This window comes from Silene latifolia, chromosome 2 (assembly GCF_048544455.1).
Source record: "Silene latifolia isolate original U9 population chromosome 2, ASM4854445v1, whole genome shotgun sequence".
NCBI lineage: Eukaryota > Viridiplantae > Streptophyta > Magnoliopsida > Caryophyllales > Caryophyllaceae > Silene > Silene latifolia.
Genome location: NC_133527.1, coordinates 148,376,643 through 148,392,653, shown reverse-complemented (window position 1 = coordinate 148,392,653; position 16,011 = coordinate 148,376,643). Strand labels below are relative to the sequence as shown.

The 16,011-nt window shown below is 35.2% G+C and overlaps 1 protein-coding gene across 4 annotated transcripts; it reads left to right on the top strand.

Annotated features, from left to right (window-relative positions):
• Window positions 1-583: 583 nt before the first annotated feature.
• On the top strand, window positions 584-14,078 carry LOC141643105 (protein CHLOROPLAST IMPORT APPARATUS 2-like). Of its 4 annotated transcripts, XM_074452135.1 has the most exons (8): window positions 584-828; window positions 932-1,033; window positions 1,281-1,351; window positions 3,510-3,606; window positions 5,530-5,639; window positions 10,612-11,747; window positions 12,552-12,707; window positions 13,534-14,078. In XM_074452135.1, exons 6-8 carry the CDS (start codon window positions 10,689-10,691, stop codon window positions 13,579-13,581), a joined length of 1,263 nt encoding a protein of 420 aa, XP_074308236.1. In that variant the 5' UTR covers window positions 584-828; window positions 932-1,033; window positions 1,281-1,351; window positions 3,510-3,606; window positions 5,530-5,639; window positions 10,612-10,688; the 3' UTR covers window positions 13,582-14,078. The 4 variants fall into 4 exon arrangements, with proteins under 4 accessions (XP_074308236.1, XP_074308237.1, XP_074308238.1 ...); XM_074452136.1 differs by lacking the exon at window positions 1,281-1,351; XM_074452137.1 differs by lacking the exons at window positions 584-828; window positions 932-1,033; window positions 1,281-1,351 and having other exon boundaries at window positions 5,518-5,639.
• The last annotated feature ends 1,933 nt before the right edge of the window (window positions 14,079-16,011 follow it).

Here is a 16,011-nt window from a genome sequence, read left to right as displayed (position 1 = left end):
ATGATTGCTAATTTTTGTGATACAACATACAAATGAAAAAGCCAACTTAAGGCATTGAGCAAAATACAATTACCACCAATAGCAGAAATTTGTATGTGTTTTGGGCTTAAAAACTAGGGGTTATGTCCGACTTGGGTATACACTTGAATTTGATGATTAGTCTCTAGTCTCAATCTGAATAAGTATAAAATTAAGGAGTACACGATAAAATTCAAATAACGTGCGATCAAAATTGTACTCCGTACAAGTTTACAACAAAGAAAGGCCAAAAAACTTTGTCTATCTACTCTATACTAAACTATCGAGTACACGATAGTAAGGTACACAACCGGTCAACCACCCCACAACGAAATTTTTAACAAGTGTCGAATACACCTCTTTTATTTTCCGCTTATGCAAAACCCGAAAGACTTGGTTTTCGCCCAATTCTAATCAATAGCCTTACCTCATACTCTATCTCAATTCCGATCCATAGGTATAATTTGATTCATATTCCGATCCATTCATATGATCCGAAGTCGGCGACCCACTCATATGATCCGAAGCCGCCGACCCGTTTGACAAGCCTTCCTAGAATGTGAATATGTGATGGTGACGATCTTTTCCCCAAATCTAATTGGGTGGACAATGGACAACGATTATCAAAAATTTCAGAAAAGCAAAACAAGCGCGCCTTTTATCCCACAATCGCAATCTTCAATTGCGACGAACTGATCGCTTAACCTCCGCAATTATCTCTCCTCTCAGAGCATCTATAGGATTTTATTGTCGCGAAATCTTGAATATTCCCCGTATTTTCTCTCATTATCATCCATGGCGAAGCGTCAGGTGCCTGCATCTTCATCGCAATAGTTTTTCTTATTTATTCTTTTTTATTGCACTTAGTGATCGATTTTTGTGTGAATTACTGACTAGATAAATTTAATTTCAGGTTATTATAACCGAGATTGAAAGATTACAAATGATTATTCTTGAATTAGTTCGGAGGAAAAGGAAAATTTGATGCATTTTTGAAAATGATGGATCATATGAGGTAATTTACTGATTTCATATTTACGCTGCCGATTTTTCATGATTGTTCAGGTTCTTGTTGAAATAAGTATATACTGGTGTTGAATTTGTTACGTAATTCACTAATTTCACATCACAGTCCCGATTTTCTCAATATAATGATTTTTAGTGGAAAGTAATGTAGAAATTACAGTGTACAAAAGCGTATTAACATTTTTGAATGTACTGGTGTATAATTTCTGAGCTAATTCACTGATTTCATATTGCAGTGCTGATTTTCGTTATTGTTGGATGCGTAACATGCGTTGAATTGAGTTTAAGCTGGTGGATAATTTCTGATGTAATCTACTAATTTCTACTTCCGTGCCGAATTGCATGAATGTTTCTTTTTAATTGCGAAATTCTGTTCTTAACTGAAGTGTTATTCACATTCACATTTGATTCAAGTTTATCGCAATTAAGCCCTATTCTTTTGGGGACTTAATTTCTGTTCGGTTCATTTCATTTCAGTTGAGATCGGGTCTATTGGTTCAATTTAGTTCAATTCGCTTTTGTTGTTACTTAACTTTATTTCACTTCAGTTCAGCCAGTTTAAAAGAGCACGGCCTTAGTTATTTGCTAAATTGAATGTTGTTTGGTGATGGTTTTGATAACTTTATCCATTGGCGTACTTCATAAGTGACGATAATGGAAACTTGATCCGAGTTTGGTTGCCTGAATTGCGATCTCTGATTACTTCGACCATGATAATATTTAATTTTTGTTCAGTTTGAATAAGTTTGATGAGACCTGAGAGACACTGTCATAAGGTGAGTTGTTTGGGAAGCTACACTAATTTCTCATAAGAGCTTGTCATGAAAGTGTCATTGCATGCAGCTGAATGCAAGTGTATACTTATCTTCCTTTGGCACGAAAAGCTAGTACGCTGTGAATCTGCATTGAGTTGAGACCATGGCTATATGTGACTAGGAATTGTTGTTTCAGAATTTAATGACTAGGATTAGGGTACCTTGACGTCGTTTAGAAGTGTGTTTTGGTGATTTGTGTATATATGTAGGCTGTGATGCTATGTGTTTGGGTTTTGACTTGTTCCGTGACTTTTTTCTCTAGATACATTGATGGTATGTAGGACAGTGAAGTGGTAGTCCATTTCATCATCCGATGTACGTAGAGAACGATTGCAAACTTGTTAATAAGCTGTCATTGTGTGGCTATTACTCTATTAGTGTCTGAAAGTGAGGTGGAATTTATGTCATAGTGAGTTTGCATAAACTGGCATGTGTCTCCACCACTTCAAGTCATGAGAAGCATTTTTCTTAATTTTTTTTTTGGTGTAAACCGGGGTGTCCACCGTCGACAACAATGTATAATCCCCTCGCCGCGCGTGCTCCCACGAAGAGGTAAACGGCTGGCCAAAGAGTTTGCTCCATTCCCATTAGCAGGGATCGAACCCCTGACCTCATGGTTAAGGGATGAGGTGAGCAACCACCACACCAAACACATTTGGTTAGCATTTTTCTTATTTATGAAGTTACACTTATTGTAGCTGTAATTTTTGTAGATTGTGTTTCGACAGAAGGTTCTTATATCAATATGTTCTCTATAACGCTGAAGTGCTGACAGACAACTAGAGGAACTTTATAGTACCTTCAGAAAATAGAAGCTTTGTTAATATGTGCCAACGAACAAGGCCATTCTTTTATTCTTTTGGAGTTTCATTTCTAATACTTATTTGATTTTTTTTCTTGGCTTTTGTGATCGTTATACCCAAATTGCAAATTTCTCTCGAGAGGTCGGTATACTATTTTGGCTTTACTACGATCATCATACCCAATTTGCAAACTTTCTCTGAAGAGATTGGCATACAGTTTTGGTATGTTCATTATAGGAAATAAAAGGAAAAGTTTTGGAATAAATTACAAGTACCTTGCAGTTGTGGGTGTGACAAGGAAATTCCTGGATGCATTGAAGTTATCCCAAAACGTATATTCTCCAAATTGAGATGTTGGCCCATATAGTATGCCCTCTCAGCATCCAGACACTTTGTGTTTAAGAATTTTGAGCAATATTTGAATTCCTAAGACGTATGAAAGTGTTATGACTTATGATATGATTAATTGGTTTGAGCAATATTTTATTTGTTTGGGCATATTTGTTAGGTGTGTTAGATTGCAGCTTTTTTTTGAGGAAGGATTGTTTGTTTAGTCCATGGAAAATGGATTGAGCTTGTGTGCCTAACGCACCCTGTAAAGTTAGATGATTATCTATCAGTGAAGAAATGTTCATTAACAATTGGCTCTCTTTCTAGTTTTAAAGGAATCATTGATTGATTGATTGATTTTACTCTAAAAAGTGGTGCTTTTTTGTTGTTTCCGTCACTTTGCTTTGGTGCATAGATGTATCATTTAGCATGACAAATGTTGAGTTTACTAGTTTAAAAATATTGGCCATGATCCTCTCAGAAGCAAATAATGATATGGAGCAACTCTTTTTTCCAGATTATTTCAGCAGTATTGACTGAGAATCTGATAACAACAGTGATTCTTCCTCAAAAAATTGCTCTCTGGTCGTCATTGTATACGCACCCCTGCTTAGGTATGCTCTTTCTTGAATAACCTGTAGTTAACAATACTACTTATATTGCACCGAAATGTAGCATGACTAGGTAAGACTTTGGAGTTTTTCTGTGAAGCCCTAGCTGTGTTTGTTTTAGTGCTGGATATATCGGTCTTATCTAGTCTGAATAATCACGAGTACTCCATAACATAATTAGGCATCATGTGTCCTAGAAGCTGCCTGGTTTTAAAAATTACCAAGGCGGAAGAAACACTTGGTTTTAAATGGGCTCTCGTAGTAATCTCATGTGCTCCATGTTTTTTCAAGTTTGGATTGGGTTGAAGGGCTTTAGTGTATGGGTCTTCATTCTTCAGAGTCCAAACTTTTTAGCTTGTGGAGATGAGGCTATTTCTATGGTTGCATATACTTCCAGGCTAATCATTAATACTCAATTCAAATAAACAATGTGTGTATTTGGGAAACATTATGTGTTTGGTGACTTGGTGTTGAATCACCGGATTCACCGCTGGTCATGGTGACTTTTGATCACTGGTGCTAATTAGGGTACCATGATTATATTTCGAGGAATGAATTTCTTATAAAGTTGTAGTTTGTATTGATTGTTGCGTTCCGATAATTACCGCATTATGCCATCTATATATACCATAGAGTATTACATAAATCTATGTAATATAGGAACCTATATCAACCTAAGTATCTCCTATATAAATCTGAGTAACAATCCCAGAGCTTGTATATTGATAAAGGCTTTTATGTTGAAAACAAACCTTATATTTAGGGGTATTTGGAAAAAAAAATACCTTGCTTTATTTTATTTTTGTTTTTGTTTTGAACTACCTTAGTTCTCTTGGTATTTTTAAGTTTTAACTACTTGGTAAAGAATTAGGCGAATTTTGGTCAATTATCCGACATTGCCCTTGTTCACGCGTTTGTTAATCTTGTTTTTGCTGATTTCCCTCCTTTTTTCTCTTCTATGTCATCTCCCACCTAAAATTAAGACACTAGTCACTACTTCTCTTCAGCCAAAAACGAGATTTCTATTCGTGTGAACAAGGTCAATGTTGGATAATTGACCGAAATTCTCCGGATTCCTTGCAAAGATAGTTTTCAACAACCAAAAAGAAAACTAAAGTAGTTTAAAACAAATAAAATAAAGTAAGGTAGACCATTTTCAAATACCCTATAATTAAGGTAGTTTTTGAGAAAAAAATATCAATAAAATACATTTTACTCCAAGTGTACTTATGATGGCAATTTACCTATTTCATTGTAGGCGTGTCTTTATCTTTCTGCTTTGAGAACATTTTTAGGTGCAAATTGATGCATGCACTCGCAAAATTGAGCAATCTGGTTTGCTTGTTATACACTAGCAATATGCACAATTGATCATTTCATCATTTTTTTGATCTTTGTGTCAAATACAAATGTAAACAAGTGACCGGCGAAAGTAGTAATATATTACCGGTAAGTCCTTATAATGTTATATGTGTGCGTGTTAAGCTAAACAATCCGAGAACTCAGTGACAGTATTAATTTTATTACGAGCTTTTAGTTGTGGTTGAGTATTTGAGTGTTATGGTCCAAACATAGATTTAAATTTCATTTGAAAAAAATGCATCACTGTTTATTTGTACTCTAGTTTGCTGTCAGCTAGCTTACCGTTTGACAAGTTGTCAAGCTGAGGACTTTGGGTTATCAGCTTAATTGCCATTTTTTTAGTTTGTCTGGACTTGTCCTCTCTTTCTTGAAAGATCTATGATCAATGACTAGCTAGTAAATTAGTTGAGACGGTTTATTTTCACCCACTCAAGTCTATTATGAGTAATGGACAATCTGACAATGTGACTGGCTCATTTTGCTTAATAGTTTCCGGAGTTTTTTAGGCGAACCAGCTTATTTGCTTGTGGATTCAGAAAGTGATTTTTCAAGTTGTTTTCTCAGGCATATGGACACTTGCTTTTGCCTGAACATTTGCTTCTCTGATTCTATTCCAAGAACAAAATCTTTTTAGTTCAGCTGCAATGGAACGCCTTGGTTTTTTGACTTTTAAGGTAAGCTAATTTGTGCTCTCACTCTCTTTTTGTTCGTTGTCCAGTTACATTAATGGGGACGCATGACATTAAATAGATATACCCAAAGATATACGGAGTGACTACTATGCTAAATAATTGTTTTAAATGACAATTTCTCATTACCCCACAGTTAGCGGGACTCATTGAGGCAATGCGCTACTAGGGTAATGTTCTTGTTGACAATTTTTCTTGTTATAAATATGATTTCTAACTATCAATAACAAAAAAGACCCCCATCAAGCATTACTACTGAACATTTTTTTTGATGTATGAAATTTTTAAGAATTGGAGTTTAGGGTTCTCTTGAATCTGCTTGTTTGAGTTATAACCAAGGGTTCCATGTAGGATCATTTTATTTTTTCGTCAAGTTTGGACGCAAAGCCGCTCTTTAAAGAACAACACCCATAAATCGATATTAGTGGGGGCATTGCCGCATTGGTGCTCTGAAAAATTGGAGCAAAAGAAAAGAAGAAATTAAAAGATCAAAGTTGCTACTTGAATTAACGGTTTTGCCTAAAGAAAAATGAGACCGCTTTGAAATATATAGAATTTAGTAAGGTATTGGGTTGGTGTAGTGGATACAACTCTACACTCCATTGGATGAGAAGGTGTTGGGTTTTGCCTCTGAATCAGACATGAAAAAACCAATCTATATGGATCCATTTGTTACAAAAGTTTTGATTTTTTTTTTCTATAATTTAGGACATCAAAAAAACGTCTGTTATCATTAGCCCAAATTTGGAAGACATGCTACTATGCTAGCATTTTAATTATTGAAAGTTACTATATACTTGCATAATGATATGCATAGTGAACTGAAATGGTAGGCACATACATAATAATCTTTGTTAAATTGACAAATTATGGGTTAGGGTTCTGTTTCGTGGATTCTAATTTCATCACATAATATACTTGACATTCTACTATTCTAGCATCACGGTTTTAGTGGGATATCATTATCTTGGATTGTGAAATATGCTTAATACCATAGATAACGTTAGTATATGGTAGGGTGTGAATTATTTCCCATCACAATCTAGGAAATCCTGTTTTCATGTTGTGATAGAGTAGGGTGCAATTTGTTGGATGGTAAATGCTACTGTATTATTAGCACTAAACCGCACAAATATGGTTCGCCTAGGAGTATAAGGTTTGCAAGTAGACTAGTAGTATCACAGGAGAATTGGCCTTTTCCTATATTCTAATCAGGAATTTGGTAGTAGTGAATCAAAGCGACGTCTTAAGGTCGTCTGCCACAAAATTAGAGTACACAACCACTGGTAAAAAGACACCAAAAAAGTTGCCTATCAGTGCGACTTGCAGTGTTGAGCGAGAACTATTAGCGTTGAATGAGAACTATTGAATGAGAACTAGCTATATTTCCGTGTGTATCATGAACTAAGTTTAGGGAAGGCATAATGTCTCTCCAAAATTACTAATGTCACTTATGTTTGTGAGACGCTGAATAGTAACATGTCCTTAAACTTAACTTATATTGTTGTGGCATTTACAAAAAAGTGTAGCGACATCATTATTTCCCCAAGTTTATTGCTGGGTAATTTTTTCTTAAAGGTGTATCTAAATAAACTTTTTATGTTTTCCTGTGTTGTTTGTGATTAATCTTATATATGACCCCACGTGGCCACGTCTATACTAAACTTGCATAATTTTCAACCCCTTTCATTAGATCCATTCTAGATTTCTAGCCTATGTTGTCTCCAACTCGGATTCTTTGAAGAGTCGGGGATAGGTGCATACCAAGTATTATATTTAATGAAAAATTGATGAGCTGAGACAAATTGGAATGGTCTAAATGGCCCAAATTGATTGAGTTGAGACACAAACAAATCTTTGTAATTTACCGTGAAGTTCAAAACTAACTCATAACGACCCAAATTAACCTACTCGAAATGACCCAACTCGTAATGACAAAATCAACTGGATAGTAGCACACTCGAAAATGGATTGATCCAAAGTTACCCAACTCGATTCAGATCCAAATGACTTGTTTGCCAGAATTGCCACGCATAATTCTACCCATTTGGGACCATTTTGCCTTTTGAAAAAGTTATAAAACATGGACTCTAAATATGTTGGAGAAGTATAGAAAATTTTACATTTGTTGTCAAGACTTTATTATATACTCCGTATAAAAAAATATTTTTAACAAAATATGAAATATATATATCTCGAAAAATAATAAACGGAGTACTTGAAGTTTGATTTGCAAACACAAATACTTGTTTAAGACGATCTTACACAAGTTTATTGTAAAACGGGTTTGTTTAGTAACTATCTATATGAAGTAATATGATTTATGTTTAATTTGTTTTGCTTAAGATCATCTTAACTTAAGTTCTCTCACATCCCTTTTTTTTTTCACCTATATTTCTATCGGATATTAAAGCTATTTTGTGCTCTTGAGTTAAAGTTAAGTTGAAACGGTTCTTAAATGTTTTTCTTCGCTCCGCTCTAGTTTTCTAGACTTCTAGATACATGTGAAAAAGCCACCACCCAGAAAATATCTTCCACGTCGACCCTTTAATATCCTGTGCATCCAATAGTACTAGGCCATGTCATTGGATAAGAGATCTTACCATGACAAAAAGTGTGGTAAATAAAAAATAAATGATGATTACTTCGCACTTTCGAAAGGTATTATGGGTAGCTAACTGAGAATAGATCCTACTGAAGCCACCATTCCTTGCCCATGACCACGATAGATTTTTCAGCTGCAAATTAACGAATATGCCACTGACAGTTTCGGGACCGTGTTGGTCTTTTTTAGATATTTTCTGTCATGTTGAAATCATATGCTTGATTTTCAGCTGCAATTTAACGATAGATTCCTTCTCTTCTTGAGACTTCCCTCAAATTCTGGGAGATTGGATTAAATGTAGGATAAATTATCAATAACTCCCTTTTAAAATACACTTTTTAAAATTTACTCCCTTTTAATTTTTTTTTTAAAAATTACATCCAGAATAATGCAAAAATTTAAAAATTGCTCCCAAACCCCTATTTTTACATTTTTATGACAAAAATGCCCCTAGGGTTTTATTCTCATATAACGAATATGATGGTGGATTTTGGGTGGAGGATTGTGGTGGTTTACGGTGGAGTCCTTGGGTGGTAGAAAGGTGGGTAGAGTTGTAATGGAGGTCGATAAACATTTGAGAAATAAAAAAAAGAGGGGCATTTTTGTCATAAAAATGCAAAAATATAAGTTAGGGTGCAATTTTTAAATTTTTGCAATATTTTGGGTGTAATTTTTAATTTTTTTTTTAAAAGGGAGTAAATTTTAAAAAGTGTATTTTAAAAGGGAGTTTTTGATAATTTACTCTTAAATGTATGTAGGGGGGAATAAAAATACGGAGTTATGATAAACTTTTGTTATATATACGAATTTTTGTATTTTCGATGCGAATTTTGTATATCTGATGCGGTTTATATAAATCCCGTATCAGCAAAATATTTTGCTATTGGATATACGGTTTTCTATATGAATTTTTTTGTTCCCTTGAGAAAATACTAAAAAAATAAAATCACAGAACATGAGTTTATCAATGACTCAACTTTTTACTCTGTTTAAGTTAATTATTCTTATGCCTTTTTAATGCTCTTAAGTAATTAAAAAAAAAAAAGAATTTTTACGCTGATAAATGATGAGGTGTGAAGCAACTTGATATTTACCAAATTTATTACCACATTAATATGATCATACAAATACTATGATTGTGATATATCAATGGCATGACAGATACTAAAGTCCCTTTAGATGGAGCAATTAGAACCCAAAATAGCAACTTGTTCATTAGTTTTGGCTATTGACGGGAAAGAGAAACAACTCTACAGTTTTGTAGCTGGCAATGCAAGTTTGTTATATTTCTATTTTTATTGGCAAATTCTCTTGATAAACGTCTTATGCTAATTTAGAGTTACCCCCAAAAATTGCGAGTGCTGTAAATATCTCTATTTTTTTTATCATCTCACTGTAAACGTGGTTAGGCTTTTTTTTTTTTTTTTTTTTTTTTTTTTTTTTTTCAAAAAAAAAAAAAAAATGAGGAGCGTGACAGATTTAAGACCTTGCATGAGTACAGTTGAGTTAGTGTGCTTTAAACTGGGGGCATTTTAGTCAATATAAGTCAATAATTATGATTGGCATAGGAAAACAAAAAATGTGCGATGCTACAATAGGTTTGGTGCAAGACTCGTTATGATACAAAATAGTTGTCATTGTTATCATTTTGATTAATAAGATGCATAATGTGGGATGAAGTTGATACCGATAGTATGTCGTACAATTGTTTTATTTGAGTTTTTAAAACCTTGTTAAGTTGTCGTCACTGTCGGTCCATCGCTCATAAAACCACACCTCTTTGGCTATCTTCCTTCCACTCGTGACCTCTTCAATTTGAGTGACCCCATCTTCCTATTGTGGGGCTAAATTATGGTTCTTTCTTTACAGAAACCCATTCCCTGGTAGAGTGTAATTTTGTGCTCCATTCCCTTCTCTCTTTGTCTTTACCTTATTTACCGCTCCTATATAAGATTCATGTAGAGTCAATGCATCCATAACTTACCAATTATAACCTACATTTATTTAGTATTGCTTTCCTTGGTCATTGCAGTTGGTTTTTCTGTGAGTACTAGGTTATGATTGTACTACACCAAGTACTTTCTTACACCATCATTTACTAAACCTTAGCAAACCTTTTATTTGATAAAAAAGTTTGTACTCCTAGTTTGTAGGATTCAGGGTTTTGCCCTTTTTTTTGCATATTTTGCTGCAATGTCAGAAACCTGCACCTCAATCTTCTGCTTGCCATTTCTTTGCTAAACCTCTATAATTCTCTTCCTTTGCTCTCTCCAATATCAATTCAATCTTTTTTCTAAGCTTTAACTTTCTTTTACTTTTGAATTCTAATGAAGATTGACATAAGAACTACAGGCTAGAGTCCTTAAGATTTTTGGCAGGCTTGACCATTTGATCGGAATTCGGCCAGGGCATTCTAAATTCTTGCCACAATGAGCTCCTGCTTGAGTGGAGGTCGTCGAGCTGGCTATGGAATTGACCTTGATATTATTAAATCCTGTTCGAATTCCTCTAGAACGTATCATTCATCTTCACCTTCCTCTACAATATCAGAATCAAGCGATTCCCCAATCGCTACCTCCATACGAAAGCAGCGAACTCCACGAAAACGTCCCAATCAGACATACACTGAGGCAGCTGCTCTGCTCTCAACAGCTTATCCTAACATATTCTCTTCTGATGATTTCTCTAAGCCTAGCAAATTCATGAAACCCCACGATTATTCTTCCTTTTGCTTTGAAGACTCCACAGATGAGTTGCTCATTCCTTTTCCCGTTGACAAACCGGCTTTCCATATTGATTCAAATGACACATATGATTATGGTTGCAAAATGATTTCCTCAAATTTATTTGCTGGGTGTGAAGATTTTGATGCTCAATCTATCCTTGATGAGGAAACGGAGGAAGGTGTTATAGACAGTATATTGGGCAATTTGGATGTGTGCCCGGAAGAGGTAACAACTACTTGCAATAATGGTAATGGTAGTTGTAATGTTAATGTTAATGGTGCTGGTGTCCCTGTTGATTTTTGCTATGGGTATCCCGTTGGATTAGGATTTAATGAGAGAGTTGATTATGGATTTGGAATGATGAGAGGCGAAAAGAAGGCATTTAGACAAAATGATGAGGGTGAGTGGTGGAGGTTTCCTGCTGTGAATGTGGGGCAAATTTCGCCTCAACTAAACAAGCCTAAATCACCTGTAAAGAAGAAGAAAAAGATGATGAAGCTGAATACAAAGCCTTTTTTGACAGCAAGCAAAGAAAATTCACCGGCAGCTCCCAAGCGAAGTTCTAATAAAATCAAGGAAGAATTGACTACAAATACCAAGTTATCAAGGAAAGATAACTCAGTGCCGCTCTCAGTACCGCAACCCAGTGCTGGGCTGTCTTTGAATCTTAACTACGAAGAGGTCTTGGATGCCTGGTCTGATAAGGGTTCGCTTTTCTCTGAAGACCTTTCAGGCTCCGAGTTTTCAGGGATGGATGCCTCGGTATGTTGTAAATTTTAAGTTTTTTTCCCCAATTTTCACCTTCCATTATTCTTGATGCATAGTTTAACGTAACTTTGGGGTGTTTACTCTGTTTACTTCTATTTAAAATGATGATAATTTCACAATCAGACCTCATATTTCCAGCTACAGAGCTCTACTATTCATGTTTGTGTGGTTTGGGGGTACGGTTGGCTGAATCTCAACCTGGGTTGTACAAATTGGAACAGATTCTTCACGAACTAGGTTACTAGATCTGTTTACTTGTGTGTATACTTTAACTCAATCTAAGGTAGGCACTGTTTTATGAACTTCAACGTGTACTCCGAATCAAATTGAACACTAAGCCATGCCCGGGTGTGGTCATTTCCTTGGTCTAAGAGGAACAATATGCCGATTTCTGACAGGAGAAAAAGGACTTGTTTTAATCAAATTTTAATGCCTGCTGTTGTTTTGGAGCCTTCTAGAATCTTAGTACTACCTCAGTGTTATTAAAGCAAGTCAATGCACATTAATCTTATATACGTGACATAAGAAGAGAGTTTTTGTTTACTCTTTATATAATTTCTGCTGGCCCCAAAAGCTGAACTCTCAGGTGCTTTATTTTTGCTTCTGTTGTTCCCCAAGTAGATTGTGCTTGAGTAGATGATGTATTAGTTTATTTTATAGTTACATCCAACTTCTAATATAAAGCTTGTGAAAAAGCTCTATTGGTGTACACTGTTTGCCTTGTCTATGGTCACATATTCAGTGTTTTTAGCTATCGTTGGAAGTAACTAAAAAATAGCTGAAATATTGAAATGGCAGGCACGATTGGCGCAAATAGATCTGTTTAGTGAGAATGGAGCCTTGAGGGAAGCAAGTGTTCAGCGATACAAGGAAAAACGACAAACACGCCTCTTCTCGAAAAAAATAAGGTACCATGTCAGGAAGGTTAATGCTGATCAACGGCCCAGAATGAAGGTATGCTAATTATGCATTTATGCTATAAGCCTCTTAACAGGTTGATCATTTATGCAATTTTAATAGTGATTTATGACAAACTGGAGTCGAATTTGCGTTTGTTGCTTTGTGTTCTGTTTCTGTATCCTATGTGATATGGATGAGCAGATTACGGGCGTGAGGTAGACACGCATTGCAAGCTTAACTAGAATACTGAAGTTATAGGGTTAATTTCATACATGCATTATAACCTATACTGAAGTTGTAGTTAGTTTCATGCATTCATTCATTCCTCTTATAAATATGAAAGCAATCTCTCTGGTTTCCTTAAACTCAAACAATGGGCTAGTTTATGCCAGGCACCCTAAACTACCACAACTCAACCTTTATCCTCGCTTTAATGTTAAGACGAGCAGTGAACGCAAAAACTAACACTTATAGGCCGCCCCTACATGCTTTTCCACATTTAAAGGCGAAGTTATTGTTGTCGTCGTGTTCAATCATGTGAGGGAAATCAAGTTACAAATTTCAAGTTTGTTTAAAACATATTGAGATGCAGAATAACTCTGCCTAGTTAAATATATTATCTTTTGAATCTCATTCCTCCCTTTTCCCTAGATGTCTATCTTGTATCAATTGTGAGGTAAAATGGTATCCGTCTTCAGCTTGTGACGGATATGTCATGTCTTCAATGAGAATTTGTGATCTTGTATACAGTAATTGATACAGATCAATAAATTTTGGCTGTATAATATTGTGACAAACCTAATAAATGTTGACATGCTGAATTTCGTTTCACAACCTTTATATCACAAAGATTTGACGTTGAATACGTTCAATGTTGCAGGGTCGATTTGTTAGAAGGCCAAAGTCAGCTGTCAGTGAAGAAAGATAGAGCAAATTGGTTGTTTAGCGTTTATACTCCCTCCGTACAAAAGAGTTCTTCCCATTTCTTTAATATATATGAGGAGTAGTTTATTAAAATGGGAAGAACATAGGTGTATGGAGGAGGGAGTAGGACGTTATATTTTTATGCAAGAATTTTGCCAAAATCCGAGTGAAGAGTAGCTGGGAAACTGGAATACGTAATAGGGAAATTGATTTTTTTTTTTTTTTTTTTTTTTTTTTTTTTTTTTTGATGACGAGGGGTTTAATCCCCCGGACACATGCAATACCTTGCAAACCATGTGTGCCAGGTAAGATATCCCTTAGGATGACAGGTAACCGCAACACTCCCGTGTAGGGAGTCGAATCCGAGACCTCTCAATTCGTTGCCAATTTACAACGCTTTGAGGCACTCCCGCGAATAGCTGTCGATTTGTTAGAAGGCCAAAGTCAGCTGTCGATTTGTTAGAAGGCCAAAGTCAGCTGCCAAAGCCAGCTTCCTCTCAATTCAACAATCTCATCCTGTATTTTGTAGGTTAATCAATTATTTGAATTCTTGTTAATTAGACTTAGCAAATGGGTCCACGGAATTCGGTTGGGGTCGAGTCAGTTCTCACTATGTCAACTTCGGGTTTGCGGTTAAGTCAACTCGGATCATTTGGGGTTGAGTCATTTTCGGGTTAACTATTATCAAATTATTTATGGATAATAATTAGCTTGCAACAATAAACATTTGAGTTCATTTATATTGAATCGGGTTATCTTGGATTCGGGTTAAGCTTTGGTCTTGAGTTTAAGGGCCAGGTGGGAACATTGGGTTATTCGAGTCGAGACATTGGACTAGGTCAATTTTGTTAGGTTATTTTTGCAGTACGTTTTTTACTCATTTCAATACATTTTGTACTGAACTTTCCATTTGCCTACCCCTAACTAAAAACATCAAACCTAATTCTCTCTCACTCCTCACCATTGATAACTCTTCAATCCCTCCAAAAATACCCAAATTTATTCAATTATGAATGATAATAAAGCATGTATTCATCTATTATTATTAAATAAATTGATTATTTGTTACTATAATTTTGTCGTTAATTAGAGTCTATGTTCAATATAATTAAGGGTTATATTGGTGAGTATGGTGGAGTGTTGGTTTAATTTACTGAGATGTCGCCTGTGAAATGGTCGTTTGCCGCTGGGGAGAAGGACGGCAGAGGGGTCGCCGACGGCCGTTCGACGGGGGCAGGGATGGGAGGGAGAGATAGGTAGGGAGAGGGACAGTGTGTTGCTCTGGGTTATCGGTGGGAGGCAGGAGTGGGTCGCCGGCGATGAGGATGTGCAGGAGTAGGTGGCCGGCGAGTCTGGATGGGTGGTCAGCGCCGGTGGTAGTGGTGTTTGTGGTTAATGTGTAGTATTAGTACAATGTAGTACGTTTGTCTGTGTGTGTTTTGATTGTTTTTTTCTTTTTTTTATTGATGTAGTACATTGGAGGAGAATACACTAGAGATATGAGAGAGAAAGTGATAGGAAAAATGAGAAGGGTATATTTGTTAATATTGTACTGTGATGAGTAAAATGTGTACTGCGAAAATCAACACCTTTTTTTATATAAACAAATACTCCTAAACTAGTTGAGCTTCCGTGCAATATATGCACGGTATATATAGAGTTTTACTTTTTTTTAGTTTATTATATTTATGAAATTTAAACTAACTAATCTTTTTTTTTTAAACGTTTCTCATCGTTATATTTTGATTTGAAAAATTAAAGTCAAAATCATATTAATCATGAAATGAGTATTTCAATGAAAGTTTTTCCTATTAGCGAGAGATTAATGGTGTTATTTTATAAAATTTTACTGATAATATATTTTTAGCCGCAACTTTTTATCATAGAAAATCAATGAATTTTTTTCGTATGATTCTTTAAACAAAAAAAATTCCTTTTTATATTATAAAAAGATTGGAGATAATTTTGTGTAGAATATAAAATACTAAATGACATGAATATGACAAATAGGTTTATAAATCTGAAAGATTATGTGTATTATAGCTCACCATACTTATAGAATATGCTAAAAATAACTAAACTTTATTTTAGGAAATATGTTTAGGCGGGAAAATTTAGAGTTTCGCCTATTCATTTAGTAAATAGGGGATTACAGAACTAACTATCTTCTTTAATAAAAGTCTTATATATTGGTCTAAAAAAGGGTAAAGGGAAAAGTAAAAATTTATTGGAGTTTTCTCATTTGTACCCCTTAAGTTTTGGTCTCTCTTATTCTCTCCATATTTTGGAATTCTCATGTGTACCCTTCAACTCTGACCATTAGTCTCAAACGTGACCATTAGTGATAAATCCGTCAATTACTTCGTTAGTTAGCTTAGCTTATGTGGCACATTAATGACTTCTTAATAACAATCCCTTCTATAATTCCTTTCAT